The sequence below is a fragment of the Myotis daubentonii genome, chromosome 14, assembly GCF_963259705.1.
Source record: "Myotis daubentonii chromosome 14, mMyoDau2.1, whole genome shotgun sequence".
NCBI lineage: Eukaryota > Metazoa > Chordata > Mammalia > Chiroptera > Vespertilionidae > Myotis > Myotis daubentonii.
The window spans coordinates 54,205,205-54,232,955 of NC_081853.1; the positions used below are offsets into that span (position 1 = coordinate 54,205,205).

Consider the following 27,751-nt stretch of genomic DNA (forward strand, 5'->3'; position numbering starts at 1 on the left):
AGCCGACTGAGCACCGAGGAGTGGGTCCAGCCATCGTGGGGGACATGGTAGGAATCACAGGAGGGGCAGCGCGGTGGAAGGGTGGGGTGGACTCCCACACAGGTGGCCACATACAGCATGCACCCCTGTGGGCATGGGGAACCTGCGACCTCCAGGCTTGAATTGTTCCCCGAAGATTCCGGGGGGCAGTGGCGCCTTTCATTTCTGCACCGAGGACAGGGGCACTCGGCTTTGCTGCTTCCCTTGGTGGGGAGGACCCCAATTCCGGGCTTTCATTGTGGACCTGCACATTCCATAACCTCCTCTCGTCTCTGCACAAACTCCATCCGATCCACAGGCCGGGAGAGGAGAGGATTCTGGCAGGCACCCAAGGTGGCCTCAGATGTGTGAGCCCTCTTAACGTCGCTTTATTCCCCTGGCAAATGCATGTGAATTTTATATTCTACAGCTTAGCCACGTTTGAATATTAAAAAGTGCCGCCTTACGTTTATTACCATAGAATCACATTGGCCCTGGTAAGGTTCCAATGCCTGGCTCCCACCCCTCTCCACCTCCCAGGACCACAGAACAGGTGTGGGAGCGCTGGCCAGTCTGGGCTGTCATTCATGAGGCTGGGGACCGTGTGAAAGCCGCTCTTCCATTGACAGAGCTCACAGACACCAGCAAGCAGAAAAGATGGTCAGACCCTCTGAGAACAGGACCCAGGCAGCTTAGCTGCAGCCCCCCTGCAGCTTTGGGAAAGGGGCTTCCCCTGGGGCGGCTGCTGATGAGCTCTGTTCCAGGTAGAAGCTATCTGCAGGCCCCACCCCACCGGCTCCCACAGTCCACCGCCCTGCCCTGTGGGATTTCAGTTCCTGGGATGGCTCTCCTGGCTGCATCTATGGCCCTCCCCACGCCCATGCTCAGAGGGCAAACTGGAGCTCGGGAGATACTTCTCAGGGAGTGTCGCTGTGGGCCTGGGTTTTAGAAGGGCTTTAGGGATTCCATGTGGGATGGAGGGTCTCTGGGAGAACAGCTCCCCTGTGCAAGGGGAGTGTCCTGGCAGTGTTGGCACCAGAGGCCCAGAGCTGGTCAACAGGAGCTGGGGGCTCAGGAAGGGTGCTTATGAGGCTGCGTGTGTGTGTGTGTGTGTGTGTGTGTGTGTTCCATCTCCCCCTTGCCCGCCTCTGAGGAGCACCTTGTCCCCAATCCACCTAAGTTTTCTTCTCACAGCAGATAAAGAGAAATTAAGGTTGAAAAGAGGGAGCGATTGAAGAAACAGAACGTGACACAAGTGTAGAGATTTTTCCTACAAAAGTCCCTGTTCAGGGGCAAGAGAGTTGCCAGAAGAGAGTGGAGTCCAAGGCTGTCACTCAGAGGGCCATTGCTGGTGTGCAGGAGTCTCTGAGCTCCTAAGGAGTCTATGGCAGAGCCTGTCAGGCGCCCTGCGGTGGGGGTAGAGTGCAGGGAGGGGAGAAGGTGCCTGCCTTCTGCTCTGGCAGCCGAAGGGGCATGGATTTGCTCCGCTGCCAGTGTGGCTTCCTGTTCCCCTGAGCCAGCGCTCCTGGCTTCTCAGCCTCAGTTCTGGGGTTGTGTTAGGAGGAGGACTGGTCAGGATGTCACTGCGTCAGGGTCACTTGCCAGAGGTAGGGGCCCAATGAGCAACCTCTGGCAGCAAAATGGCCTTGAGATCTGAAGGCTTCCTTTGCTTCTCCCTCTGCAGGAAGGGGGGGTCCTGTGGTCCAGAAGCCTGGGGCCCCAGGGGCACAGCCAGGCACTGGCTGGACCCAGCAAAGGAAGAGGCGGGGGGCTGGGAATCCTCCTCTGTAACATGAGAGATTGGACCAGATGTTCATGGAGACTCCATTGCACTCCAAAAATGGATGATGTGTGAATAATGTGGAAGTCAACTCTCCAACCCTGGTGGTGGCTCTCCTTAGCATGGACAGCTTAGATGGTGTGGGGAAGAGAGGGTTCCAGCCATGATTCTGTCTGTTCCCCAGACCAAATCCAGGGGGGGCCCGGATCATGGTATTTTTCTAAGGCTCCCAGGTGATCCCAGGATGCAGCCAGGACTGAGAGCCACAGGGCTAGAAGGCTGGGGTTCAAAACGCATCTCCCCGGTAATCCCTGCACCAGTAGAGCTGCCACTCTGTGATCACAAGTTCTGAAATGGAAGGTTTGGGGGGAAATTCATCTGGGAAATAATGTATACTACATCCCCTCTTGGGGAGTCCTTCCATAGAGAAAACTCCTTAAGCTCATTAAAACGTCCCCAACTTGTTTGAATATGGAAGCCTTTATTCAGTAATTCCTTCACACCATCATTTTTTAAAAAATATATATTTTTATTGATTTTTTACAGAGAGGAAGGGAGAGGGATAGAGAGTTAGAAACATCGATGAGAGAGAAACATCGATTAGCTGCCTCCTGCACATGCCCCACTGGGGATGTGCCCGCAACCAAGGTACATGCCCTTGACCGGAATCAAACCTGGGACCCTTCAGTCCGCAGGTCAACGCTCTATCCACTGAGCCAAACCAGTTAGGGCTCACACCATCATTTTATGGATCCAAGGTACGTAAGATGGGAAAGCCTCAGTTGGAAATGTAAAGCTAAAAGTCTGGAATCCTTAAATGTCTTTTTGCAAAGATAAACACTGAGCTGCAAGACCTGAGGGCATTTAAAAAAATGTTTATGCTGATTTTAGAGAGAGGAATGGGAGAGAGAGAGAGAGAGAGAGAAGAGAGAAATCAACAAGAGAGAGAGAGAGACCTTGATCTGCTGCCTCCTGCATGCCTCCTACTGGGAATCAAGCCCCACAACCCGGCCATGTGCCCTGACAGGGAATTGAATTGGTGACCTCTCGGTGCATGGGATGACACTCAACCAACTGAGCCACGCCGGTTAGGGCCTGAGGGCATTTTTTATTCTGCTGAAGGGATTATGCGTCTGTGCCAAGGCTTAGTGTGTATATTTCTAGAGCTAAGGTTGGGGCACTCACCATCGCTCCTTACAGTAATGGAGGGAGACTTGATGTGTCCCAAAGACTCCGAGCTTGGATTAAAAATATTGATAAATTAAGACTTTCCCTGACAAATTAAAAAAAAAGTTTTCTTCCTGATTGTTGAGGGATGTATAAATGACAGCCTTGTGGCCAACTTCTTTCTCCAGGTAACCATGGCTATCGCTGTGATGTAGTATTTTAACGAATTGAAATCATTCCGAACATGCAGTTTCACAACCTGATTTGTTTTACTTCACCTTTTATCAAAGCGAGTTTCCATGCCCACATTTCTAATAACCATACTTCTAATCAGTACCAGGATTTTTATAATCGTCTCCCTGCTGTGGACTTCCCACTTGGGGCTGTTTCCAGTGCACATGGCCAGCTTCTGACTCTCCGTGGAAATGGGGTTCTGAGCGCCCGGCTAAGTGGAAGTCAGACAAGCTCACGGGAACTAATTGCTTCAGCCTCTTCATCAAAGATTTTCCCGCAGCTAGCCACCCGCGAGGGCCGGAGCATGGGTGTGGGAGGCACGTCCCCGGTCTGTCTGCGTTCTGTGCTGTCAGCATGTCATCAGGCAGGCACCATGAGGGGAAAAGGGGGTCCCAGGAGAGCCCACACATGGGTCAGTTCTCCTCGAAAGAACCAAGAGCTAAAATGGCTGGAGGTTAAGCTCAGAGGGGAGTCAGTCTCCAGGCGAAGAGTCCAGGTGAAAGAAGGTGACCTGAAGGTCACTCTGGCCTGGGGCCTGGGTCTCTCAGTTCTTTCTCTCCCCGCTCCGTCTGTGTGCAGGTCTCACAGACACAGCGGCCTCTTCACATGCCTGAGGCATTGGGTGCAGCGTGGAGTGATGGGAAAAGGCAGGGGCCTGAGTCCGAATGAGGTTTGTGCCGGACTAGGCTGCTGTGTGGCTCGGAGCAAGCCCTCTTCTGTTCTGAATCTCAGACTTCTCGTCTATAAAATTGGTTGTTTCAGGGAGCAAATGGAATCACAGAGGTGAAAACACTCGGTGCCCCCAAAGGTGCTAGAAGAAGAATGCAGGTGTTACTGAGGGCCCACAAAAATAGGTTTTCCGCCGAAACCGGTTTGGCTCAGTGGATAGAGCGTCGGCCTGCGGACTGAGAGGTCCCGGGTTCGATTCCGGTCAAGGGCATGTACTTGGGTTGCGGGCACATCCCCGGTGAGGGATGTGCGAGAGGCAGCTGATCGATGTTTCTCTCTCATCGATGTTTCTAACTCTATCTCTCTCCCTTCCTCTCTGTGAAAAATCAATAAAATATATTTAAAAAAAAATAGGTTTTCCTTTGGTCAGGACCAAAAGCAAACAGTCAAGCAGACCCTACGGAAGTCACCACGCATTCCATTCAGTACCAGACGAGGGGGTGCTCTCGGGCTCTTCTGTATGTGTGGATCCGGTGCAGACAGTTCCTCTTCTAGAACAGTGTTCTTGCTCCTTTAAATCTCTCTCTTCACCAGGCAGGAAATGCCCAAAGCCCAGAGAGGTTGGTCCAGGCTTTGTTCCCTGGGCCTCCGTGCTGGGGGGAAGGCAGCCCCCTCTCAGCTGCAGCCCCTGGGGTCTAACGCTGGCATTGGAGTCCCTCATGAAGTTAAACCGGTTTTGGAATCAGAACTGGCAATCTAGGCTGAGCCTGAAGGAATCGGATACCCTCTGTGTGGTCACCCACTTCACCTGCAGCTCCTGCTGCATTCATGAGCCAGGTGAGCACAGGGCTGGCTGGGAGCAGAGGGTTTTAAACAATCCGCTGGCCCAACCACACCAAGCAGGAGTTGGTCCTAAAGCAGTGTATTTTAGGACTGGGGGTGGAGGGTGGATTGGCCTCACAAAGAAATGAGGGCCCTGGCTGTTTCAGGGGTCGGGGAGAACCGTGCTTCAGGCGGGCCACAGAGATGCTGACAACCCCCTCGGAGGAGGCCGGGAGCTCCAGCCCTCCCTCTCCATGCACAGTACCAACGTGGAAACAGGTCTCCTGGAGGCCCCGGTGCTGCGCCACCTGAGCTGCCTTTGCCGGGATGGCTTGTGATGTGACTGCTAATGTGTTTCCATCTGGGGCTGCCTTTCTCTGTGTGGACCTCTATGTCCTGCACAAGCACAGACACCTGGTCCTGGAAGTGGCCTGGGTCTGGCCATATTCCCGAGGGCCTGGCCTGTTGGCTCCAGAAGTGCTGACTGAGAGGAAGCTAGGAGGTGCTTTAAGTAGCAGCTGGTGACTTCAGGGTGAAGGGATGAGAATGGAAGGAAGGGCGAGGGGATGTGGGGTGCAGGGAGATGACGAAACAGTGGGGGCCTCGTGCTGGTCTCCAAGCCTTGCCTGGTTTTGATGAACATGTGCCTCTTTTGGGCAGGGCATGAGTCTTACTGCCCGTGGCTTTGGAATTCTTGAGTGGCACATCTAGAAGGCCACGAAAGGGGAATGCACAATCTATGATGAGTGCATATGGTGCTCCCTCTCGCTCCCTGCTGCCTTCTCATCCATCCATCCATCCATCCATCCATCCATCCATCCATCCGTCCGTCCATCTATCAGAAAATGCCTGCTTTAAGCCAGACATTGTGCTCCGGCCAAAGGTACAACCCAAAATAACACAGACCCTGCCCCCCGGGGAGAATGCAGCCTAGTGATGCTGCTTGTGTGTGCCTGTGTGCGCCTGTGTGCGCCTGTGTGTGCCTGTGTGTGCCTGTGTGTGCATGCCTCTGTGTGTGCGCCTCTGTGGGCGTGTATGTGGGGCGGAGCAGGTAGTAGGTTCAGAGGAGAGGGAAGCTCAAAGAAGTGTTTCTTTCCCGTGAGCTGTGTGCTCTGATGAGAAGAGGGATCCTCGTGCTGGATGCCCCCAGCCTGAGGAGTGAGGGGCCCGAGAGGCTCCAGGACCGGGGACAGGGATTTTGTCAAGTGAAGAAAAGAACAGCCATGACATATGCACTGGAATAGCTACAAACACGGAACACCCTGAGAGTATCAAGTGCTGCCCGGGATTCGGAGCGACAGGAACGCTCAGGGGCAGCGCACAGCCGCGCAGCCACAGGGAAAGCCGTCCGTCGGCTTCTTCTGACGGTGAACACACACACTGTGTACCCAGCATCCCATGTACTTACCCAGGAAGAATGAAGACATGTCTACACAAGAACCTGGATCCAGATGTTTGTCGTCACTTTATTTATAGTTCCCCAAGCTGGAAACAACCCAGATGTCCCTCGGCCGTGGACTGGGTAAACACACTGTGACCCATCTCTACCGCGGCTCAGCAGGAAAGAGAAAAGGTGCTATGCGTGCCACAGCAGGGATGACTCTCAGAGCATCATGCTGAGGGGAAGAACTCAATCTCAGGGGCTCCGTACAGTGTGATTCTGCTCATGTGACATCTGGAAAAGGGAAAGTGTAGGCATGGAGAGCAGGCGGTCATCGCCAGGGGCCAGGGATGGAGGGGCTGGGACTACACGGGCTGTTCAAGGGAGCCTTTTGGGGTGATGGAACTGTTACATGCTGATTGGTGGCAGCGTTCAATCTATACGTGTGTTAAAACTCATAGAACTGCACATTAAAATGTCTACTTTTACTGTATGTAAGTTAAAAAATAATAAAACAACAAAAAGAGGGAAAGGCAACCTAGCAGAAGGAACAGCATGTGCAAAGCCCTAGAGGCAAAAGTGAGCTGTCAAAAGTTGGCTGGGAGGGAGTTGGGGAAAACCTCCTAGAAATGGGGCTGGAGGCAGAGCCTGGCTCTTGGGCACTAATAGTCTCCCGACCCAGCCAGGAATTTGTGCTGAGAGAGAAAGAGAGAGAGAGAGAGAGAGAGAGCGAGCCAGGGAAGGGCTTTTGAGCCTGGAGAGGTGGAGTTGTGTTTGCTTTTTAGACAGCAGGTGGGGGTGGTGCAGGGAGTGGAGGGGAGGGGAATGTCGGGAACGATCAATCAGTTGTGATCCTGGTGGACAGCATGGAGGAACGGGCCCTGCATTGTGAGAGGGAGAAGCTGGGAGGGCTCTGGGGGCACAACTTCCAGCCCTTGGCTACCTCAGATGGGGGCCTGAGGGCAGCTCAGGAGTGACTTCAGTTTCTTGTTCAGGCATCTGGGTCTACGGGCCTCTCCTTGTGTACCTGCCTTCCTCCTCTCTCTTCATCTTCACTTTCATTTATCCTGTGTGTCCTTTAGTCACACTTATAAGTAATCATGATATAGAAGCAACTTATTTAAAAAGGATACCAATCATTTTAATTCTATAAAACAGATAAATATGTGATATTCTTAAGAGCAGTGGTGACGTTTTGGCATTTCTCCCTTCATCCTCTGAATTGGTTCTGCCTTTATAATTGTAAGATGGGTAGATGTAGCTGCAATACTAAATGACCAGTGTTACATTGCCCTAGCACCTTGCCCGTGGTCCCTGGTGCCCTCTGCCAGCCAGCGCAGCCACACCGGTTCCGTCCTGGCCACAGGCCCAGCTGCCCGCCCCTGCGGGAGGGTGGTTAGGGGCTGTAGCAGCCCCACCTCACCTAGCCCAGCTTCCCCAACGGCCGTGGGCTTGGGTTTCTGCTAAGTGGCGGTGGGAAGGGGCTGTGTCACATGCTGTTTACTTGTGGGCAGTTTTTGTTTGGCTTTCGAGGGTGTTTGCTTGCAATGAGCAAACAGTCTCTTCAGAACCATCTGGAGAATTCAGATCCTTCCATCTTGGCTGTGCAGCAGGTTCTCAGCTCCATGTTTAGGAGCCAAGTCGGGTAGGGATTTTTCCAGAAACACCATCAGCCAAAAAACTGGTCAAAGACAGCAGCGGGATCAGCTAAAAGAGAGGATGGGAGAGAAAAAAGCGACAAGTCAGAGCCGGAACTGTGTGGTGGGAGGTGAGGAGAGTGAGGCTTAGGCAGAAAGGACCGGCCCCGCCTGTGGGCACCTGCACTGGGCAGACAGGTGTCCTCCCAGCCTGAGAGGGGCCACCGCGGGGCCTGGGCCGGCTGCACTGGGCAGACAGGTGTCCTCCCAGCCTGAGAGGGGCCACCGCGGGGCCTGGGCCGGCTGCACTGGGCAGACAGGTGTCCTCCCAGCCTGAGAGGGGCCACCGCGGGGCCTGAGCCGGCTGCACTGGGCAGGGGCTCTGAGGGGGGCTCCGCAGAGCAGGGACGTTTTCAGCTGGCCTGGCTGTGGAGGCCGACGGTGGGCCCTGCGCTCCTGCCAGGGGAGCACATCAGCAGGGCAGACTGGGCTTGTCTGGCGCTGGCCTTGCCCCTGTCCAGACTGGCTTTGCACCAGTGCTGCGAGGTGACTTCAGTGCACCCGGCACTGGGGAATTCTGAAGACATTCTGTCAAGGGCTTAAAAAGCGGCTTTCGTGCTTTTAAATGCTTGGTGACACGTTTGAGTGGAAAGGGAAGATCCAAACCTGTAACTTGACCAAAGGGTCACGATTTCAAAAAGTGCAGGATCCACAGCTGCCTTCATCCGTTTCATCCATTTCCCCAAAGGAGATGAATGAAGTCCAGCGTCAGGGGTAGTCGGATGACCCACAGCGCAGCTGCGTGGTGGGGGGTCCCAGCACCCTGCCCCGAAGCAGGAGTGTTTGGTGGGTGGGACTCTGGGTCGCACTGCCGGGTCCAGTAGAGGGGAAAACTGCAGCTGGTGGGAGGACTGGAGGCTGGGGTGGCCCGTGAATGGGCCATTTGGATGGCCGTCCCTGCGCTGGAGGTGGGTGGGCGGGACACACAGGCCTCTTTCTCCTGGACAGCGTGGCTCTGTTGTCTGTCCTCACAGACGCTCAGTGTCTGTCCCACCTCCTGGGGGACCTGGACCCCGGCTCAGGAACTGGCCGTTGGCAGTGGGTGGCCTCCTGGACAGCACTCGCATCCCCCCCACATTCTCCCCCTCACTCCCAACCCCCGCGCCCCACATGCCCAGCCACTGTCTGCAGGTTCTGGTCTGAGTTAGCTCACCCAGCCAGTTCTCTCTATCCCAGCCCCGACCACACCCCCCTTCTCCCGGTGCCCTAGAGATCCCATGGCAACTACAAAGGTGCTATTGTATTTCTCTCTTTCAGAACATTTTCTCTTGCAACTTGAGTTAAAATCTTCTCATTTGGAGGGGGTGAGGGGGTGCGGGTGGCTGACTGGGCAATGCCACCCTGTTCAGTCACTTCGGTGGCTGTCAGGAAAGGTTCCCGGCTCCTCGTTCACACTCACGCATCTCCCTGGGGGTGGCCCAGGGTGACTGGGTTTAAACTGTAATTGTCACGGCACCTGACTCGGGACAGTTTTAAAGCATGGAAGACTTCAGAGGGTGAGTGGTAATCAGAACTGGATTCAAACTGCTTCCTACCTCGGGCAAGTCAGTGAGCCTTTAACCTGGCAGCCGCAGGTCCCCCATGAAGATAACACTGCCCCCTCGTGGGTTTGTGAGTTCTGTGCTGCAGTGAGCATAAAGCGCCTCGTCCAATAGTCATCGGCACGTAGTAAGTGTTCAATTAATGGGAGCTGGGATTACATGGTCCCTGGACAACAGAGAGGGCTGAAGTTCAACAGGGCCTCTAGGGCAGTTAGTAGGATCCTGCAGGGGAGCATCAGGGGGAGCATGAGTTGGGGGGTAGCTCCCAGGAAAAGGGGTTCTGGATTGGGGGATGTGTGCTATAAACGGACTGCCTTTATATCCACCATGCGGACCATCCCTGTAATGGTGAGCTAGAGAAAGATGTAATCGAATGATAGATGTAAACGTGTGCCAAGTTCAAGGGTTCCTTCTTAAAAAAAATTATTTATTTTCCAGTTGAGATACAACATGATAGTAGTTTCAGGCGTACAACAAGGCGCTTAGACACGTACATGCCTTACAGAGTGGTCACCCCATATGTCTGGTACTGAAGGGCTCTTCACCTTAAGATGTGGGGGAGCCCAAAACTTGGTTGAAGGGGAGTCCCACCTTGTGGGCCCGGATCTCTGACGGAAACGCGGCATTTCCTCGATGATGACTGTAGGCGCGAGCCACAGGAGCGTTAGCAGGACCTGACTGGCCAGAGAGTAGCAAGCTCTGGAACAGCCCAGAGAGAGCGTGCTTAACTTTTTTTTCTGCAGCAGTTTCCACTCCCTCCCTCCCCAGGCCCGAGACCAAAATGTAAGGCTGTTCATAAAAGGCAACCAGAGAAAATTTCCAACAAATGACAGGGTCTCCAGAATGCCTTCTCTCTGCGGTGTTCCCACACTGGTGCTCTGTGCGCCGGAACAAGATGGTGATTCAGTCATGGGTACGCAGAGGGCTCTTGGGGCCAGCAGGGCTGCCCCAACGTATAATCAGCGTGGAGACTGGAGCCCCAGAACCAGTAAATGCGGGGGGTAGGGGGAGAAACAAAGAACCCACGGTTAACTCCCTCCCGTCTAGGGAGCAGAGGATTCCCAGGCCCATCTCTAGGGTCCCAAGAGCCCTACCACGGGGACGGAGGTAACCCCGTGGGCGTTGTCAGAAAATGACCACCATTGTAGTAGTAACGGCAACGCTAATGGAACCCAACTCTATGCCAGGCTCTCTCTGTTTTGAATGTTTTCCCTACAACAGCTCATAAGGCTCCCTTAGTGGGGTGATTTGTTTTATGCGTGACTTTTCCCACCAGACTGTCACCTTCATAAGGGGAGTGACTTCTGTCTCTTTTGTGTTTGACTTACCTCTTCTGCCTGGAGCAGTGCTTGGCTCAGGAATAGCTGCTCCGTGCAGCTGGGAGGGAGGTACTGTTCTTATCACCATTGTACAGATGAGGAGACCGAGGCCCAAAGTCACACAGCAAGGACGCTGTGGAGCTGGAATCAGCATTCAGACAGCCTGGCTGGGAGCTCAGCGCTTATGGGCTGGTGGCAGTAGGAAAGCCTGCTGAGCTGCCCCTCCTCTGGCCCCGCCTCCGCTGGCCCTGTCTCCGCCTCCGCTGGCAGCAGCTCAGGGTCTGGAGAAAGGTTGTGGTGAGCAGATTTGTGCCGGGGCTCGTCTTTCCGTTGGGGTCTGGGTGGGGCCCTCTGGGACTGTTTGGATGTGGGGCGCCCAGTCCCTTGCTGAGCCTGTGTCTGTGGGCTGTGGGCCATCCACACTGGGCCTGAGGACTTGCGGCCTCGCCGGAGAATGCGCACAAACCCAAGAGGCTGTCTGTCTTTCTGGTGACAAGTAGGTGACTCTGTCCCTGGAGCAGAGACCTGGCCGCTGCACGCGCCCAGGACCTTGTGCAGAAGTGCACGCTCCACACTCCCTTCGTGTGCCGAGCAGTGAGTCGGCGCTGAGGCTGGACGTGGGCTGGACACTGTCCACTCCGTGGTGGGGCTGGCGGCCCTGTGATGGGCAACCCCACCAGCCACGGCGCTTTGCTGGGTGTCGGTGATGCAGAAGTTTTTCTTCCTGCCCACTCTCCACCCTCTGAGGCCCACACCTTGGGTGACCCCCCCGCCACTCCCTTTAGCAGAGTCACAGGAAGATAGTTTTGTGTGATGGGTCTGGGGATGGGCGAAGGGGTCTGGGATCAAATTGCCGGGTCGGAGGGTGGGCAGGCCCTCAGCAGATCCTGTTGGTCCCCTGCTGGCCCCTGCTCCCTGCTCAGCAGGGCTCCCTCCTGGCCTGACTATTTGTGTTTTTTGAAGTGGCAGGTATTGCATGTGCAGGCTGCTGTTTGCTTGAGAGAGTGGGGGAGAGCGGGAGAGAGAGATCTGGGGTTTGCAGAGATGGGGAGAGCCTTCAGATGGGACACAGCACATTCTTTTCCAAAAATGCACGTCCCGGGGTTCTCAGCCAGGGGCAGCTCTGAGCCTCACGATGCAGATTCATCTCCCAGCTGTCCCCCTCCTCTGCCGCCACCTCCTTCTAAATGACATTTATTGAGCATCTACTCTGAGTCTGGAATAACTGTCAGCACTAGACGTATTATCTCATTTAGTTCGCATAACTGCCCTGTACGGTGGGATCTTAGGCTGGCTTCCCCTGAAGCCGACCTTCAGACGAGGATCCCTGTGCAGGGGGTTTACTTGGAAGATGTCACCGAAGGGTGGGATGGGGTGAAGGTGTTGGGGGTGAGGCCGGTTTGGAAGGCAGTGTGCCTGTTGCTGCATTTTTTAAAAAAAATATTTTTATTGATTTCAGAGAGGAAGGGAGAAGGGAGAGAGAGAGAGAAACATCAATGATGAGAGAGAATCATTGATCGGCTGCCTCCTGCACGCCCCACACTGCGGATCGAGCCCGAAACCTAGGCATGTGCTCTTGGCCGGAATCGAACCCGGGACCCTTTACTCTGCAGGCCAACGCTCTATCCACTGAGCCAAACCGGCCAGGGCTGTTGCTGCATTTTGAGATCAGCACACCTCCCTGCCAACATGCACTCTGTGTTCTGGACCAACCTGGGGCACACGGGTGCCTCCCCACAGGCTAGCCCCCTCCCCTCCCGCAGGCCCCAGGCTGTCAGGAGGCAGACGTTTCCTCGTTTCCTCGGTCTAAGGCTCCCTGTACCACGTCTGGGGAGCTGAGGGCCTCAGGAATGCCAACGGGAAAAGCACGATGGTCCTTTAAATCCGTTCCGTCTTGCACTTGCGGGTTTAGAGTGCTGCGCCCCGGAGACCCACTGTCAGGTCACCCAGCGCATGGCTGAAGCTCAGGACAATTTGGCTTTCGTTGTGTGTGGGGGCAGGATGCGGTCTGGAAGACACCGGAGAATAATTGCTCCTCCTTGCCAGGCTTGCCTGGGCCCATTTCCTGAGCTCAGATGAACATTTTCTTGAAGACGGGGAAGGAAAAGCTCATTCTTCTGGACCCCGTGGCACCGCCGGGCCCTGATGAGGACCCAGGAGACGCCTGTCACAGGAGGGGGAGGGCCAAGTGCTGGACCAGCTTCGCTTCATGACACAGAGGAGCCGAGCGCTGCCCTCCCAGCTCCTTTCCTCGGTGGAACGTGGTGCTGTGCGGTCCGGGGTCAGGGACCGTTCCTTCTAACACTGATGCAACTTCATCCGATCAGCGCGTGGCCACATCCAGCTGGACCAGGGCCGGAGGCCAGACAGAGGAGACGGAGCCAGAGCTGTGAAATATCGGTCTGTCTCCGTGCTCGCGCAGCCCTTGCCAAGTGTGTGGACTGGGAGACAGTCCTTGCTTATTTACTCAAGACACAGAGCGGAGACGGGAAACGCGATGGGCTGCCTTCGCCGCTTTGGAAAGAGGAGAGCTGAGATTCGAGGTGTATGAGTGGGAGTGGGGGGAAGAGGGTACGCTGCAGCTGCTGACTTCCAGGAATGCCTCATTTTGCCAGGAGCCTCCATGAGAAATTAGAGGAGAAGACAATAAGGGGACAGGTCACTACAGCCCTAGCGTCGGGGGACTCTGGGTCACCAATTCTTTTTGTATTTATGTGGCCAGTAGTCTCCTATTGCTGATCTAACAAATGGCTACGAACTTGGTGGCTCAAAACAACAGGAATGTGCTCTCTTATAGTTCTGGGAGCCAGAGGTCCGAAATGAGTCTTCCAGAGCTGGGCTCGTGGGTTCTTCTGCCCAGTCCCTCCCTCAGCCCCTCCAGCCCCGGCTTCTCGCTGGAAGGAGCCCTGTGTCCTCATCCCCAAGTGGGAAAGCACCTTGGAGCAGGTCATGTTCCAAGTAAAAGGCAGCAGCGTGCGCTGAGAGAGTTAACGTTTCCATTTCTATTGCTGTCTTTGAAAAAGTCGTTTTTCCTGGGGCCGAGCCTTTGCCGAAATGATTTCTCGAATTGCTTTTCTTATTCTCTGGAGGGTGTGGAGCATTCGCTTTGGATCCGATTTCCGCTATCGCTAATGTAACATTCTTCTCTTTATTGTTGTCATAGCTGGTATTCCCTGGGGCTCTTCTCCCTGTTTCTTTTCTCCCCGCCCGCCTCCCCACCCCCAGCCCCCCCCCCGCCCCCCCCCCCCCGACCGAGAGCCCTCGCTTTCTAAGATGGCATGTGGTCTTCGTTAACATCCCCTACACCGGCCGTTGCCATTTGTGCAACAAGGAAGTTCCCATCCTGTCACAAGGTGACCGCGTCCCTCAAGTGATGCTAGAACCCGGCCAGACAGCCCGGGTCGCATTGCTTGGGAGAAGATGGGGAGCAGAACCTAGCGGAACTGCCGGTTACCCCTGCCCTGGCCTCTGCCAGAAGCCCCCAAGGCCAAATATCTGGGGTGTCTCTGCCTGTTCACAATGCTTTTCCTCAGCTGTGCCAAGGACAGCATTGGCAGGGGCAGCTCAGGAAGGGTGAGGAGGAGATGAGAAGAGATTTTCACTTTTAAGAAGGACGTTTTCTGTCCTTAAGAACCCCCTTCGCTGCCCAGCGTGCTATCCCGTCCTTCCTGGCCGATTAGTGGAGGCCCAGGTTTTGTCATCTTTCTTGACATCTGGGAGTTGAGAAAAGCCGCTGTGCCCCTGTCCCTGCCGCCGGTTCCTCTGCAGCAGCCGGTGGTGCCAGGGTTTAGAGCAGGGCGTTCTGGGACGTGGCCCGGGGAAGGAGGGCCCGTGGCCCAAAGGGAGGCACGGCCCTGGCTGGGATCTCCCCTGTGACCCTCCAGAAGTGAGACGGTCTCCTGCTGGCAGGTCCAGAGCAAGCGGTACTCAAGTCCCTTCCTTCATGTGCCCTCGTCTCTCAAACGGTCCCTGTGCATAGGCCGCCGGCGCGTGTTGGGATTTTTCTTCAAGTCCTTCTCCGAAGACCTCTCTCGCGTCCTCTCCACGTGCCATCTGCCCATCTTATGGGGACCCTGGTTCATGGGTTTATCTGTGACCAGGTTGCCCCATCCCTGTCCCCACCACCTGAGCCCCATCCGTAGCAACAGACTCACACCCTTGTTAGCCAGGGGAGGACACTGCTCTCTATTACTACTTTGCCTTATTGTTATGTATTTTTTCAGGTGCCATTGTAATTCAGTACTTGTCTACACTACCTAGTGTTCATGACTCTAAATCCAGTTACCATCCCTCCCCAACCATTAAACCGCCCTATTGTTTGACCAGGGCAAGCACTGAGGCGGGCGGGTCCCACTGGGTCCCACCCCCAAACTGTCTAGTCTACTGTGCGTCATCTCCTTTCTCCTTCCCCTCCTGTCCTCTTTATTATTCAGCTGAATAGTCTCTTCAGAGGATCCTCCTCCCGACCCCCACCCCCACCCCCACCCCCAGTTTGATCAAAGCCGCCTTTCTTTGCCCAAAGCTTTCCTTGGGTGGCCCTGCGGGGACAGCTGCTCAGGGCCGTCTGAACCTCTCTCTCGGCACAACTGTGCACCTGCCAACTCCCCCAGGTTGTCTGAGCCAAGGAAGGCCTAGGGAGGGAGGGATCAGAACATTCTGTCCCCTTGGGACATTTTAAAAAGATGAATTCTTTGCCCCCAGTGGTATCCAAAACTTTGAGAATACAGCTGGCGAATCCCACTTGAAAACATATTTTCCTCCTGAGAAGGAAGAAGACAACACCCACAGTCTGTTGGTGGCCGTTTCTCCGTTGAGTTTTAATGTACGGCGTTGGCATTCCTGCCAGCTGGGTGAGCCGGGCAAATCTCAGCGCTCTGGGCTGGCGTTCTCCCGTCTGTGAGAGGAAAGCCGTGGGCCCACTTCCGTATGTCCTTGTGGGGGCGAAAGGAGACGCTCTCCAACACGCCGTGAGAAGTTAACGTCAATGAGAAGGAGTGGGGCCCGTCACTTCACCCTTCGGGGTCTCCTCTGCAGAAACCCTCACCTTTCCCCCCGGAGCTGTGTGGACAGGACCTTCAGTGCCGAGTTCTTGGCTGTAATAAAAATGGGAAACAAGCCCTAACTGGTATGGCTCAGTGGATAGAGTGTTGGCCTGCGGACTGAAGGGTCCCAGGTTCGATTCCGGTCAAGGGCATGTACCTGGGTTGCGGGCATATCCCCAGTGGGGAGTGTGCAGGAGGCAGCTGATCGATGTTTCTCTCTCATCGATGTTTCTAACTCTCTATCTCTCTCCCTTCCTCTCTGTAAAAAATCAATAAAATATATTTTTAAAAAAACTTAAAAAAAAAAAAGGGAAACCATCTAAAGACCCTTCCTGTAGGGCAGCGGTTCTCAACCTGTGGGTCACGACTCCTTTGGGGGTCGAACGACCCTTTCACAGGAGTTGCCTAAGACCATCGGAAAACACCTATATAATTACATATTGTTTTTGTGATGAATCACTATGCTTTAATTATGTTCAATTTGTAACAATGAAAATACATCCTGCATATCAGATATTTACATGACGATTCATAACGTAGCAATATTACAGTTATGAAGTAGCAACGAAAATAATTTTATGGTTGGGGGTCACCACAACCTGAGGAGCTGTATTAAAGGGTCGTGGCATTAGGAAGGTTGAGAACCGCTGCTGTAGAGGAATGGGTAAAGGACTGTGGCACAGTCCGCCCTGGGAACCATTGTGTAGCAGTTAAGTAACTTTACATTGAAAAAGGTAGAGATGGAAACCGCCTCAGGATGTGTTGCCATGTCAACCAAAGCAAGTTGTGAAGTAACTGCCTCCTTCATTTATTTATTTTTAATTGATTTCAGAGAGGATGGGAGAGGGAGAGAGACAGAAACACCAATGATAAGGGAGAATCATTGATCGGCTGCCTCCTGCACACTCCCTACTAGGGATCGAACCTGCAACCAGGGCAAGTCCCCTGACTGGGAATCCTGGCTCCTAGGTTGACACTCAACCGCTGAGCCACACCGGCTGGGCTAGTCACCCCCTTTATGCTAAAAGTAATTACCACCTGTAGTAGACTGAGAAATTGGTACAGCCACTATGGGAGACAGTATGGAGGTTTCTCAACGTATTAAAAATAGAACTGCCTTCTGTCTTAAGTTGAATAGCTAATAAGATAAATAAATTCTGACTTCAACACAGTGGCTCAAACTGCTCTTGGCAGCCCTGCTCCCATGGGTCCTGCAGGCTCCCCAGCTCCTTCCTTCTGGTGACTCCACGGTGCCTAAGCATTAGCGTCACCTGGAGAGCTTGTAAAAACGCAGATTTCTGGGCCCCAGCTTTGATCGAGTAGTTCTGGGTTGCGGCCTGCGAATTTGCCTTTCTGACAAGTTCCCAGGTGACGCTGATGCTGATGGCCCCGGGACCACGTGTTGAAAATCACTGCCCCAGGGTGTGTCCTTGCCAACAGGTGCAGAGCTGGTGGCTGGCAGCCAACGTCCTTTTGAGCAAGAGGGGCAGGCAAGGACTCCTGCCATGGGCAAGGACTTAGTCACGTGGCCACCCCTCGCTGCAGGGAGGCTGGGTGGAGTCATCTGTAGCTGAGCAGATCTGTGCCCCTGGGAGAGGGAAGAATGTGTTTGTGGGAACCAGAAGCCTGCAGAGTGGCCCAGGGACCCCCATGGAGATCAAGAGAGGGCCGGCACTCAGTGGTGGGGACAGATGTGGAAGAGACCCTTATGTGCCTGGTGACCAGTGTCATATGGAGGTTTATTCAAGGGGGAAGCCCATGTCTGCCTGCAGGCATTGCCAAGGCTGCCCTGGACACAGGCAAGCCAAGCTTTGAAGCAGGAGAGCTGGCCGAGGTGCCCACCCCTCTGGAAGGCGGTTGGGTGCCACTCACCTGGGCTCCGTGCCTTCCCCTCTCAGGGATCCAGGATGGGCCTCCCTTTGGCAGCCCCATTGCATTGTGGGCTGGGCTGATGTTATCCCAGGTCTCAAACTTTCTTTTTCTACCCCGTCCCCCAGGCACCTTGGGTCCGGAGGAAGCTGTGTGGCAAGAGGCGGCTGGTCATGGCCTCCTGCCTCCTGATGACGCTGTCTGTGCTGGCTGTCACCCGTTTCCCCGCCCAGCCTCAGGCCGCCATGGAGCCCCAGGGCGTCACCGGCACCCCTGGCCCCCACGCCCCGCAGGCGCTGAGCTCTCGCTGGAGGCAGTGGACAAGGAACCTGCGATTCTGGAGAGGCTGGGCCCTGCCCACGAGCCCCGATCCGGTGTGTGCTGAGGGGCGAGGCCACCGAGGGCGAGTGGACAGCAGCAGGTCCCCGGGAGGGGACAGCGGGCATGTCCGGAGGGTCAAGAGGGACATTGCGTTGGCATCTCTCGGAGATTTGAGACTCAGGACCCCGCGTCTTGTGCCCCTGAGGGAGGATGAGGTCAGAAGTCCAGGAGCCAAAGACCTGCGACCCCCTTGGGAGGATGGTCCCATCCGGGAGGCACAGAGTGACACAGGCGCCCTGGTCAGCCCCGTCACAGGGCACCAGAGAGCGGCTGCTGGACCGACCCTGCGGCCCCATCCAGGAAGAGGCAGGGATCTGCCAGAAGCTGGGAGCAGAGCCTTGACTGGTGGGCAGCAAGCAGGGGATCCCAGCCCGGCCACGGGGACTCGTCGGTGGCCTGGCTCCGTCGGGGAGCTGCAGGGATCCATGTGGTGTGCCCCCGAGACCCCTGGGCTGTTGACCGGCTTGGGGACCGACGGCCTGGTGCCCCCATGGTTCACAGAACATGATGTGCAGACCCTCCGGCTGTTGGCCCAGGGGGAGGTAGTGGGCAAAGCCAGGGTCCCCGGCCATGGGCAGGTGCTGCAGGTCGGCTTCTCCGCTGAGGGTGCCCTTCCGGACGCGTCTCCTGGGCTCAGCGGACTCTGCTCCCAGGGACTCTGCGGCCTCATCAAGAGGCCCGGGGACCTGTCCGAGGTCCTGTCCTTCCACGTGGACCGTGTGCTGGGGCTGCGCCGGAGCCTGCCGGCTGTGGCCCGGCGCTTCCACAGCCCCCTGCTGCCCTACCGCTACACGGACGGTGGCGCCAGGCCCGTCATCTGGTGGGCACCTGACGTGCAGCACCTGGGTGACCCTGACAATGACCAGAACTCTCTGGCCCTGGGCTGGCTGCAGTACCAGGCCCTGCTGGCCCGTGGCTGCAGCGAGCCAGGCCAGGCGCCCTGCCTGGGCATCCGCCATGCTGAGTGGGCACGCCTGGCTCTCTTCGACTTCCTGCTCCAGGTATGTGGGGCCGGGCTGAGTCCCGGAGGGCAGCAGACGTGGGGATGGATGGTGACTCTCCCCCGAGTCTTGTCTTTTGAGCACCAGGCACCGTTCTCGTTATTTTCCAGCCTCTGGGCTTATTCATGCAGTTCCGAGTGCTGGGGTAGCGAGTGCCAGCTCAGGAGAGCTGATGGTCCACATTTTTAGTTTTGTGAGCTGGTTGTGAAACACAGGCATTTAAAAATTTTTAATTATAAAGAAGAAAACAAAACAAAAAAGGGAAGAAAATTAAATTATATAAACTAACAATAATCAGCAACCCATTACTTCCTAATTCTTTCACCACATCTTCCCTGTTACCTGTGCTCTTGGGGCTGTTTGCGTCTGGGAAATACTGTAGCGGTGGCTCGTCTCCTGTCAGCTCCCCTGTCCGTCGTGTTGGCAGCTCGGATTGGCCAGGGTGGGGCTGTTGTCACCATGAGAGTCAGCACGTGCTGCATATGGGCCCCCTCCTCCCGGGGAGTTAAACATTTACCAGCACACGACTGTTTATAGCATTATATCCTTGACTTGGCAAGGATCAACATGGCTGTGTAATTTAAAAAATGAGAGAGAGAGTGAGAGAGAAAGGGAGGGGAGAGAGGGAGAGAGAGAGAGAGAGAGAGAGAGAGAGAGAGAGAGAGAGAGAGGAGAGAGAAGAGAGAGAAATGGATGATACAGGTCAAGCCTGGGCACTGAAGAGAGAAGGAAGCCACAGGGCAGCTGAGGTCCCTGTTGTGCCAGCAGGTAACCTGGAGTTTCTGGGGAACAGGCTGGAGTTTCTGGGGACCCCCAGTCAGAGCACAGGGGTAACTGAGGGACTGCAGGCATCAGCTATTTCCTGTCTGGTCTGGGGTCGCTCTGTGGTGCATATTCCGTGTGTTTCTCAGGGCTGCCTACCGGGATTGCGCCCCGGGTACCTGCAGTGGTCGTTGCTGTGTCTCGTCCCCTGCTTGGGTTTTGGGATTGGCTCACAGATAAACTGCTTTCACTTGAATCCTCGTCTCGGTCTATCCCAGATGACGACACTGACCTGTGAGGTTTCCGCACAGGAGATCCTTTGTGAAATGTACTTAAGACGGTGCCTGGTGGAGGCACACGCTCAAGAATGAGCAGGCACTGCCCCTGACACTGGTCAGGAATTAATTCATCTACTCTGTATGACAAGCTTATGAGTGAGATACTACTCTGTTAAAGTGGAGAAATCGAGGCCCGGAGCAGTGCAGTTACTGGCCCAAGGTCACGGCCGGAGGAGCAGAGACGCAGCCTGGATGGTCTGACTCTAGAGCTCACCTCTCAATCAGCATCACTAGTCACCTGGCCGTGACTGAGGGCAGGAAGAGGGGACCTTTGCAGGGATGCCCTGGAGCTCGGGGCACCTCCGCGCAAAGCCCCGGTCCAGCTGATGCGCACACGGCAGCTTTCTGCTCCACACAGAGGCCCTCTGTCTGTGCCCTGGGGTTGCGGTGCGGGACCTCCCTCAGCTGCTGTGGGGATGCAAGTCCCAGCCGCCAAAGCACACACAGGCCGGGTGTGTGGTCAGGAGCGACTCGGCTGGCCTCAGGCCACCTTTTCCCTGGTCTGCTGAAGACTGGGCCGGTCCAATCCTCCTCTCTGGCTGATGCCCCCTTCCTAGAAACCACTGGCACGTGGAGGGAGGCGGGGCTGTGGGTTTCCCAGCACAGGAACTGGAGGCACCTTCTGACTGGGAGTTGGGAACGGACTCCACATCCAGCCCATGTTGTGGTGTGCTTGCTCCTTTGTCTTGTTTGATCCAGTATAAACCCTTATTTTTCTGTGTGTGTGTATCGCAGCATACCGTTTACCTGGACACAATACACAAGAACTGCACACATACACATTCCTTATCCCCCCACAAGTCCTATGCTTTTCACATCCCACATAGCGTTCTGAATCAGTGACTGTAGAGATAATGCTGCGTAACAAAACTCGCCCACACTCAACAGCTTAACACACCAGCTCTCCGTGTCTTGCTCCAGGGTCTGTGGGTCAGTGGGGCTCAGTTGAACTTGGCTCCAACTGTGGGTGGGCTCGGGACTGCTCTTGACTTCTCATTCTGGAGCCCAGGCTGCAGGAGCAGTACCACCTGGGCGACCCTCTCATGGGGAAGGGAACAAGCCCAAGAGCTCAACCAAACTGCAGAGCACAATTAAGGCCTCTGCTCAGACTCCTTTGGCCAAAGCGAGTGAATGGCCAAGCCCACTGTCAGGGAAGGGAAGCACACTCTGCCCAGAGCTGAAGGTGGAGAGGAGAAAATATTTGTTGGACAATCACCAAATCAGTCACAACATCTCAAACAAATGCACACTTATCCATGCACCTTATAAGCTCACATGTGCTATCGCCACACACCCACACATACAATCCATAGGGTGCCAGACGCTGCTGTGCAGAAATTTTTAAAATTTGTCTATTATTGAGCTGTTCTTTTATGACTTCTAGGTTCATATATTATATTTCAAACTAGAGGCCCGATGCACGAAATTCATGCAAGGGCCTTGGCCCCGGCCCCCGCCGGCCATCGCTGCAGCTGGGGGCCTCAGCCCCCGCCTACTGTGGTTTTGTCCAGAAGGAAGGACGTCTGGAAGGACATCTGGTCTAATTAGCATATTAACGCTTTTATTATTATAGACTAGAGGCCTGGTGCACAAAATTTGTGCAATGGGAGTGTGTCCCTACCCAGCCTGCACCCTCTCTAATCCAGGACCCCTCAGGGGATGTCTGACTGCCATCCCTGCGGGATTGGGCCTAAACTGGCAGTCGGACATCCCTCTCACAATCTGGGACTGCTGGCTCCTAACCGCTCACCTGCCTGCCAGCCTGATCCCCCTAACTGCTCTCCCCTGCCAGCCTGATTGCCCTAACTGCTCTCCTCTGCCAGCCTGATCACCCCTAACTGCCATTGCCTTGGCCCCCACCACCATGGCTTTGTCTGGAAGGACGTCTGGTCTAATTAGCATATTACCCTTTTATTAGTATAGATAGAGGCCTGGGGCACGGATAGGGGCCAGCTGGTCTGCCCTGCAGAGGGTCCTGGATCAGGGTTGGGGTCCCCTTGGGGGGCAGGGCTGGCCTGGGTGAGGTGCCACTGGCGGTTTTCAGGCTGGCCATGCCCCCATTGGGGTGAGGGTCCCCGCTGGGGGCAGGGTGGGCCTGGGCAAGGGGCTGATGACTGCTGGATGGCCACACCCCATCAGGGTGAGCGTTCCCGCTGGGGGACATGGCTGGCCTGGGTGAGGGGCTGAGGGCCATTTGGGGGCGGTTTGCAGGCTGGCCAAGCCCCCAGCTTTGTCTGGAAGGACGTCTAGAAAGTCTCCTCGTCTAATTAGCATATTACTCTTTTATTAGTATAGATGGCCATCCTCATTTCCAGGCTCTTTTGAAAGTTCTCCCATGTGTTTTCATATATCTTTGATCCATCTGGAAGTTATTTGGAGCAAGAGATAAGGTACAAAACAGTGATTTCTCCCGCCCCCCCCCCCCCCCCCGCCAAATGGCAACCCAAATGTCCCAGCACCATTTGCTGAATAATCCATCTTTCCCCCAGTCTGCAATGCTGCCAGTTTCCATATGTATGTAGGTCTATTTCTGGACTCTTCTGTTCCAGTAAAGGGTCTATTTATATGCCAGAATCACACTGTTTTAATTACTGTGCTTCGTAATTTATGTTGCTAACTAGCAGGGTGTGGTCTTTCTCATTGCTCTTTCTTAGAATTTCCCCCATATTCTTGCATACTATTCTCATGAAATTTATGAGTCAGCTTGTTACTTCCTTCTCCTCCCCAAGTCCTTTTGGGATTTTATTGGAATCAAATTAAGTTTGTGTGAACTAAGACAGAAATAATTTACACCCTAAAATGTAGAGTCTTCCAGCCTAGAGTAGGATATGTCTCTCCCTTTCTTCACGCTCCCGAAAGCATCAGTTTCCTTCAGCTGGGTCCTTGCTTTCATGTTCAGTTATTCCTGGGTATTTTGTCCTCTGTGGCCATTGAAAATGGGACCTTTCTCCTTTTTATAGGATCTCGCCTGTAGCTCTTGGTCTGTGTGGAGGCTGTTATTTCTGTGTATTAGTTTGGTTACTGGCCACTTGCTAACTTCATTTGCTTTGTCCTGGGCTTTCCAAGTTCACCATCATTTCATCTGTAATGAATAGCTTATAATCACCTTTCTTTCTCCTACCTCATGCCGTTGCTGGTGCCTCCAGAGCGATGGCAAATATTAATGGCATGATGACTGTGGCCTGTTTCTGCAGACTTGGGACAGCTCTACAGTTTTTGCTGTGGCAGATTCATTTTATAATGGATGCGAGTTGGGGATGGTGGGGGGGGGGGGGCGGGGTGGCGGTGGGGCACCAGGGACAGCCAGCGGTTCTTCTGGAATCCACCAGACCCAGGTCAGGCCCTGGCTGAGGAACCAGTCCCGGCCTAGGAACCTGGTGGGTCAGTTAGAGGACGTGGCCACCCCTCGTGCCCTGTGCTGGGCTCCCTCCAGACCGTGCCTCCTCCACAGCTGGGCCTACTATCCCTCCTGGAAGACTGCAGTGTGTTATCCTGTCCAGATGTCCTGTTCGGAGACCACAGAGCCAGGCCTCCCCCCGAAGCCTTCTGGTGATGGTACCCTGGGCAGGGAGGTGGCGTGATGGGCAGGCTTTCTGTGATCACAGTCCTCATGTGAAGCCCCCTCTAGATCTTTCCTGCTGCCAGCTAGCCATGTACTTCATCCATTCATTCTTTCACCCCAAAACTTTGGCTAAGTCCCTGGCTGGGCTGCATGAGTGCTGGGTGCTGGGATCAGCTTGAACCACACCTACACTTTTGCCATCAACTGATGCCAGAAAACAGGTGCCTGCCACATTCTAACTTAGCCATGGTCTGGACTCCACCACTTGCACACTGTGAGACCATCCCACATCACCCAACCCCTGTGACTCAGTTTCCCCATCCTTGAAATGGGGATAATAACAGATCGACCTCCTGGCTGCTGGGAGGGGTTAATGGTGTGCAAAGCACTCAGAGTGGGACGTGGCACAGAGTAAGGGCTTTACAACAGCTTAAGTTCAATTAAACAAAAACTTCAGTTCCCATCATGATTGTGCCACATTGGTAGGTTGGTCAGAAAATCAGAACAGCGAAGGCTTTTCTTTTTGTTTTTTTGGTAGCACCTCATTTTTTAAAAAGGGGGGGAAAGAATCAAGTCCTGAAGGGCTGTGGACATAAAATTTGAACTTGGTTTTGTTGGCTGCTCGTCTGCTGTTGTTTAACGGAATTTCTCTTAAGTGAATAAAATAACCAGATGGTGGGGCTCAGTAATCAAACTGGTGACTGGGCCCGGCCAGACCCTTCCTGTTAGACACTAAATGGGCGAAGATTTGGGGAAACCAGCGATACGCGTGTCACACAGGCCAGGATTCCTTGTAGCTTTCTCGGGAAGTAAACACTGCCGCATGCTGAAATCTGCACAGAATGGCCTGGAGCCATGTGTGGCCTCCCAAGGGGATGCGTTCAGCATCAGACCTCAGGCCGGAGCGCAGGAGCAGCTGTAGGAAGCGGTGGGTGCGGCTGGAATCCCCACTGGCCTGAGCTTAGTGTGCAGGGCGGGCCACCGGCCAGAGGGGCAGAGGGGCAGAGCAGAAGCCCCGTGAGGAGCCGGAGGCCAGCTACAGAGCCACTGAGGACTGCCCCCAGCATGTGGCTCGGGGACCAGGCCTGGGTGCTGTGCCACCCGCCCTCAGGATGGGTGTCCCCACAGGTCCATGACCGCCTGGATCGCTACTGCTGTGGCTTTGAACCTGCGCCCTCAGAGCCCTGTGTGGAAGAGGGGCTCCGGGAGAAATGCACAAACCCGGGCGAGCTGCGACTGGTCCACATCCTGGTATGTCCCTCATCACCCGGACTCCGGTCTTCCTGTCTCCTTCCGAAGATGCTGTTAGTGAGGTTCTGGGATCGTGTGGTCCAGGGGTTCCCGATCCTGTTCCTTTTAGTAGCAGAACCCTTTGAATAATACGTAAAACTGGGCACCGGTGTTGGGGGTGGTGGTGAGCCGTGTGTGTGAGCCTATACCTGTGCCATACAACCTGCAGTCCTGCCGGGCAGCTTACCTCTGCACCCGCCCCATTCTCCCCCATGCTCCTCACCCCTCTGGCCACCAGAGCAGGACTCAGTTCCAGAGGATGGCGCTGTGGCCTGGCCCAGGTTTGAACCAGCCAGCTGTTTGTTAGCAGTGGGACCTTGTGCAAATTACAACTTCTCTGTGCCTGGTTCTCACACTAGTGGCCCTCTTCTCAGGTTGCTGGGAGGGCTCACTGAGATGATGCCTGGAAGCATCGAGCAGTGTCAGCATGGTCAGCTGACCGCTCAGCACCTGGAGACCATCTGGCAAGTAGCAGGTGGATGGTGGGACTGACAGCTCAAGGCCCCCAAGCCGCTTCACCCTAACACAGTCCCTGGGCGCCAGCTAGGCTGCACCTCCCCCACCTCTGTCTCTGCCCATCTTCTCCCTGAGGTCCGGAGCAGCGAGCCATCTCGTCTGGTCTACATCGATAACGCCGCCCACCTTCAGCACCCTGAGGAGAGGCTGAACTTTCGGCTGCTGGAGGGCATAGACGGGTGAGGGTCAAAGGGGTTGGGTGGAGGTTCAGGGACTGAGGCTTGATGGCCCTGCTGGAGACCAGGGGACCTTCCGTCGGGGCTCTGGAGAAGTCCACAGTCTGCCATCAGATAAAAGCTGTTAGATCTGAGCCTTGGGAGGGGTGTGGGGACCTGGGAAGGCTGAGAGGTATACAGCCAGCAGGCCCTTCCACTCCTGGATGGAGTGCCTGCCCCCAGGATCCAGAGAGCCTCCTAGCCCACAGGACATCAGCTGCCCTGCTGGGGTAGAGGCAGGCTAGCCCTTCCTTGCCCTAGATGGGTGGGGGTAGCCTGGCAGCCTGGCAGCCTGTCTCCCTGCTCAGCCTTCCTAGGGCTCTGGCATTTGCCAAGCAGAGCAGCGGGCATGGTCCCCGGAAGGACAGTGCTGACTGGCCTGGCTCCTCTGTGGGATGGGGCCATCTGAAAGCTTCGTCCCTGCCTGCTCGCACAGCTCAGCGGTGGAAGAGTCCCTGGTAACAAGCATCCAGGGGCGGCCCTTGGGACCGGGGTTCCGGGTGGTGCAAGTTCTGGCCTTCCGGGCTTCACCTTGCTGGAAACTCCGAGATCACGTTTGCTTTTCCTTTCTCTTCTGACCTTCGGGCACTTTCGTCCAGGTTCCCTGAGTCTGTCGTGAAGGTTCTCCAGTCAGGGTGTCTACAGACTATGCTGCTCAAGTCCCTGCAGGTGGACCCGGTGTTCTGGGAAAGCCACGGCGGGCGACGGGGCCTGAGGCAGGTTCTCCAGACCCTGGAGCGGCGAGGACAGGTCCTTCTGGGACACATCCGGGAGCACAACCTGACAGTCTTCAGGGACGAGGACCCGTGAACCCCACACTGCCCAGGGCGGCTCTCGCCTCGCTGGTGGGGGGCTCACAGCACGACTTGATTGGACGAGCACCCGTGCTGATGGCCACACGTCCTTGGGCCCGCCCATCTTGAAGACAAATGGAAAGAGCCAGAGCCAGAAGGGCAGCACGGATGCCTCGGGCCATGCCACCTGATTGGAAGTAGTAGGGGTGTTGGGTTTTCAATCTCACTGCATTCTCTTCTGCCTGCTCAGCAATGGCTATGTACTTCCTTGCACCAATAAAGACATTCAAGAATGTTCTATGAACTGTTCCATATGCTGTCAAATGATACATCCCACATGCATATGTAGAGCTGGACAAGTGTGTGTCTGTATGAATGTATGAGTGTGTGTAGATGTGTGTAAGTGTATGTGGCATGTGTACATGCCTGCACACATATATGAGATAAAGGTTCTTCATGGAATTATACTCATTGCTTGGAACTGCTTGGGCTGAAAGTCAACTCAGGTCTAAGAAATGAAACACTAGGCCCTGGCTGGTTTGGCTCAGTGGATAGAGTGTCAGCCTGTGGACTGAAGGGTCTTGGGTTCGATTCCAGCCAGGGGGCGCATGCCCAGGTTGTGGGTTCCATCCCCCAGGGGCGCATGCCCAGTGTTGCGTGCTGGAGGCAGCCAATCAATGATTCTCATCATTGACGTTTCTATCTCTCTCTCCCTCTCTCTTCCTCTCTGAAATCAATACAAATGTATTTTTTTAAAAAAGATAGCTACTCCTATAAAAAAAATAAAATAAAAACATTAAAAAAAAATGAAACACTAAGCATTTTATCTTTATAGGCATTAGATGTTCAATTCTTACTCAGTTATGTTTTTGGTTTAAGGATTATAAAAGTAATACATGCTCACCAAAACCAAATTCATAACTAATAGAAGCACATAAGATAATACATGAAATTTCCTAGAGATGTGTATGTTTGTATTTTTATTTACACTCACACTGCATACAAATCTCTATTATAAAAACCCCTTGGCCCTAACGCCGTCATGCTGTAATGACCAGATGTGGTCAGTGCACATCATAGCGACCAGTCATTCTACTGTCAGGCCAAAACTGGCTCTCCAACACCCCCTGGGGGGTCCCGGATTGCGAGAGGGCGCAGGCCAGCCGAGGGACCCCACCGGTGCATGATTGGAGTTGAGGAGGGACACAGGAGTTTGGTCATCCAGGGAGGGACCACGGAGGGCTCCAGGGAGTGTCTGGCTCATCTCGCTCAGTCCCGATCAGCCAGACCCCAGCAGCAAGCTAACCTACCGGTTGGAGCATCTGCCCCCTGGTGGTCAGTGCACATCATAGT

General features: G+C 54.8%; 1 protein-coding gene across 1 annotated transcript; it reads left to right on the forward strand.

The window, feature by feature from the left end:
- Window positions 1-26,723, forward strand: GASK1A (golgi associated kinase 1A). Its single transcript, XM_059664537.1, has 5 exons — window positions 1-47; window positions 17,668-18,921; window positions 24,712-24,834; window positions 25,465-25,568; window positions 26,204-26,723. The coding sequence occupies exons 1-5, from the start codon at window positions 45-47 to the stop codon at window positions 26,412-26,414; spliced, it is 1,695 nt and encodes a 564-aa protein (XP_059520520.1). The 5' UTR covers window positions 1-44; the 3' UTR covers window positions 26,415-26,723.
- The last annotated feature ends 1,028 nt before the right edge of the window (window positions 26,724-27,751 follow it).

What these genes read in the sequence shown, in the direction of transcription:
- GASK1A (XM_059664537.1), top strand. An exon ending in TCTTCGACTTCCTGCTCCAG is followed by an intron (nt 18,922 to 24,711) that starts GTATGTGGGGCC and finishes GTGTCCCCACAG; the next exon opens with GTCCATGACCGCCTGGATCG. An exon ending in TGCGACTGGTCCACATCCTG is followed by an intron (nt 24,835 to 25,464) that starts GTATGTCCCTCA and finishes CTTCTCCCTGAG; the next exon opens with GTCCGGAGCAGCGAGCCATC.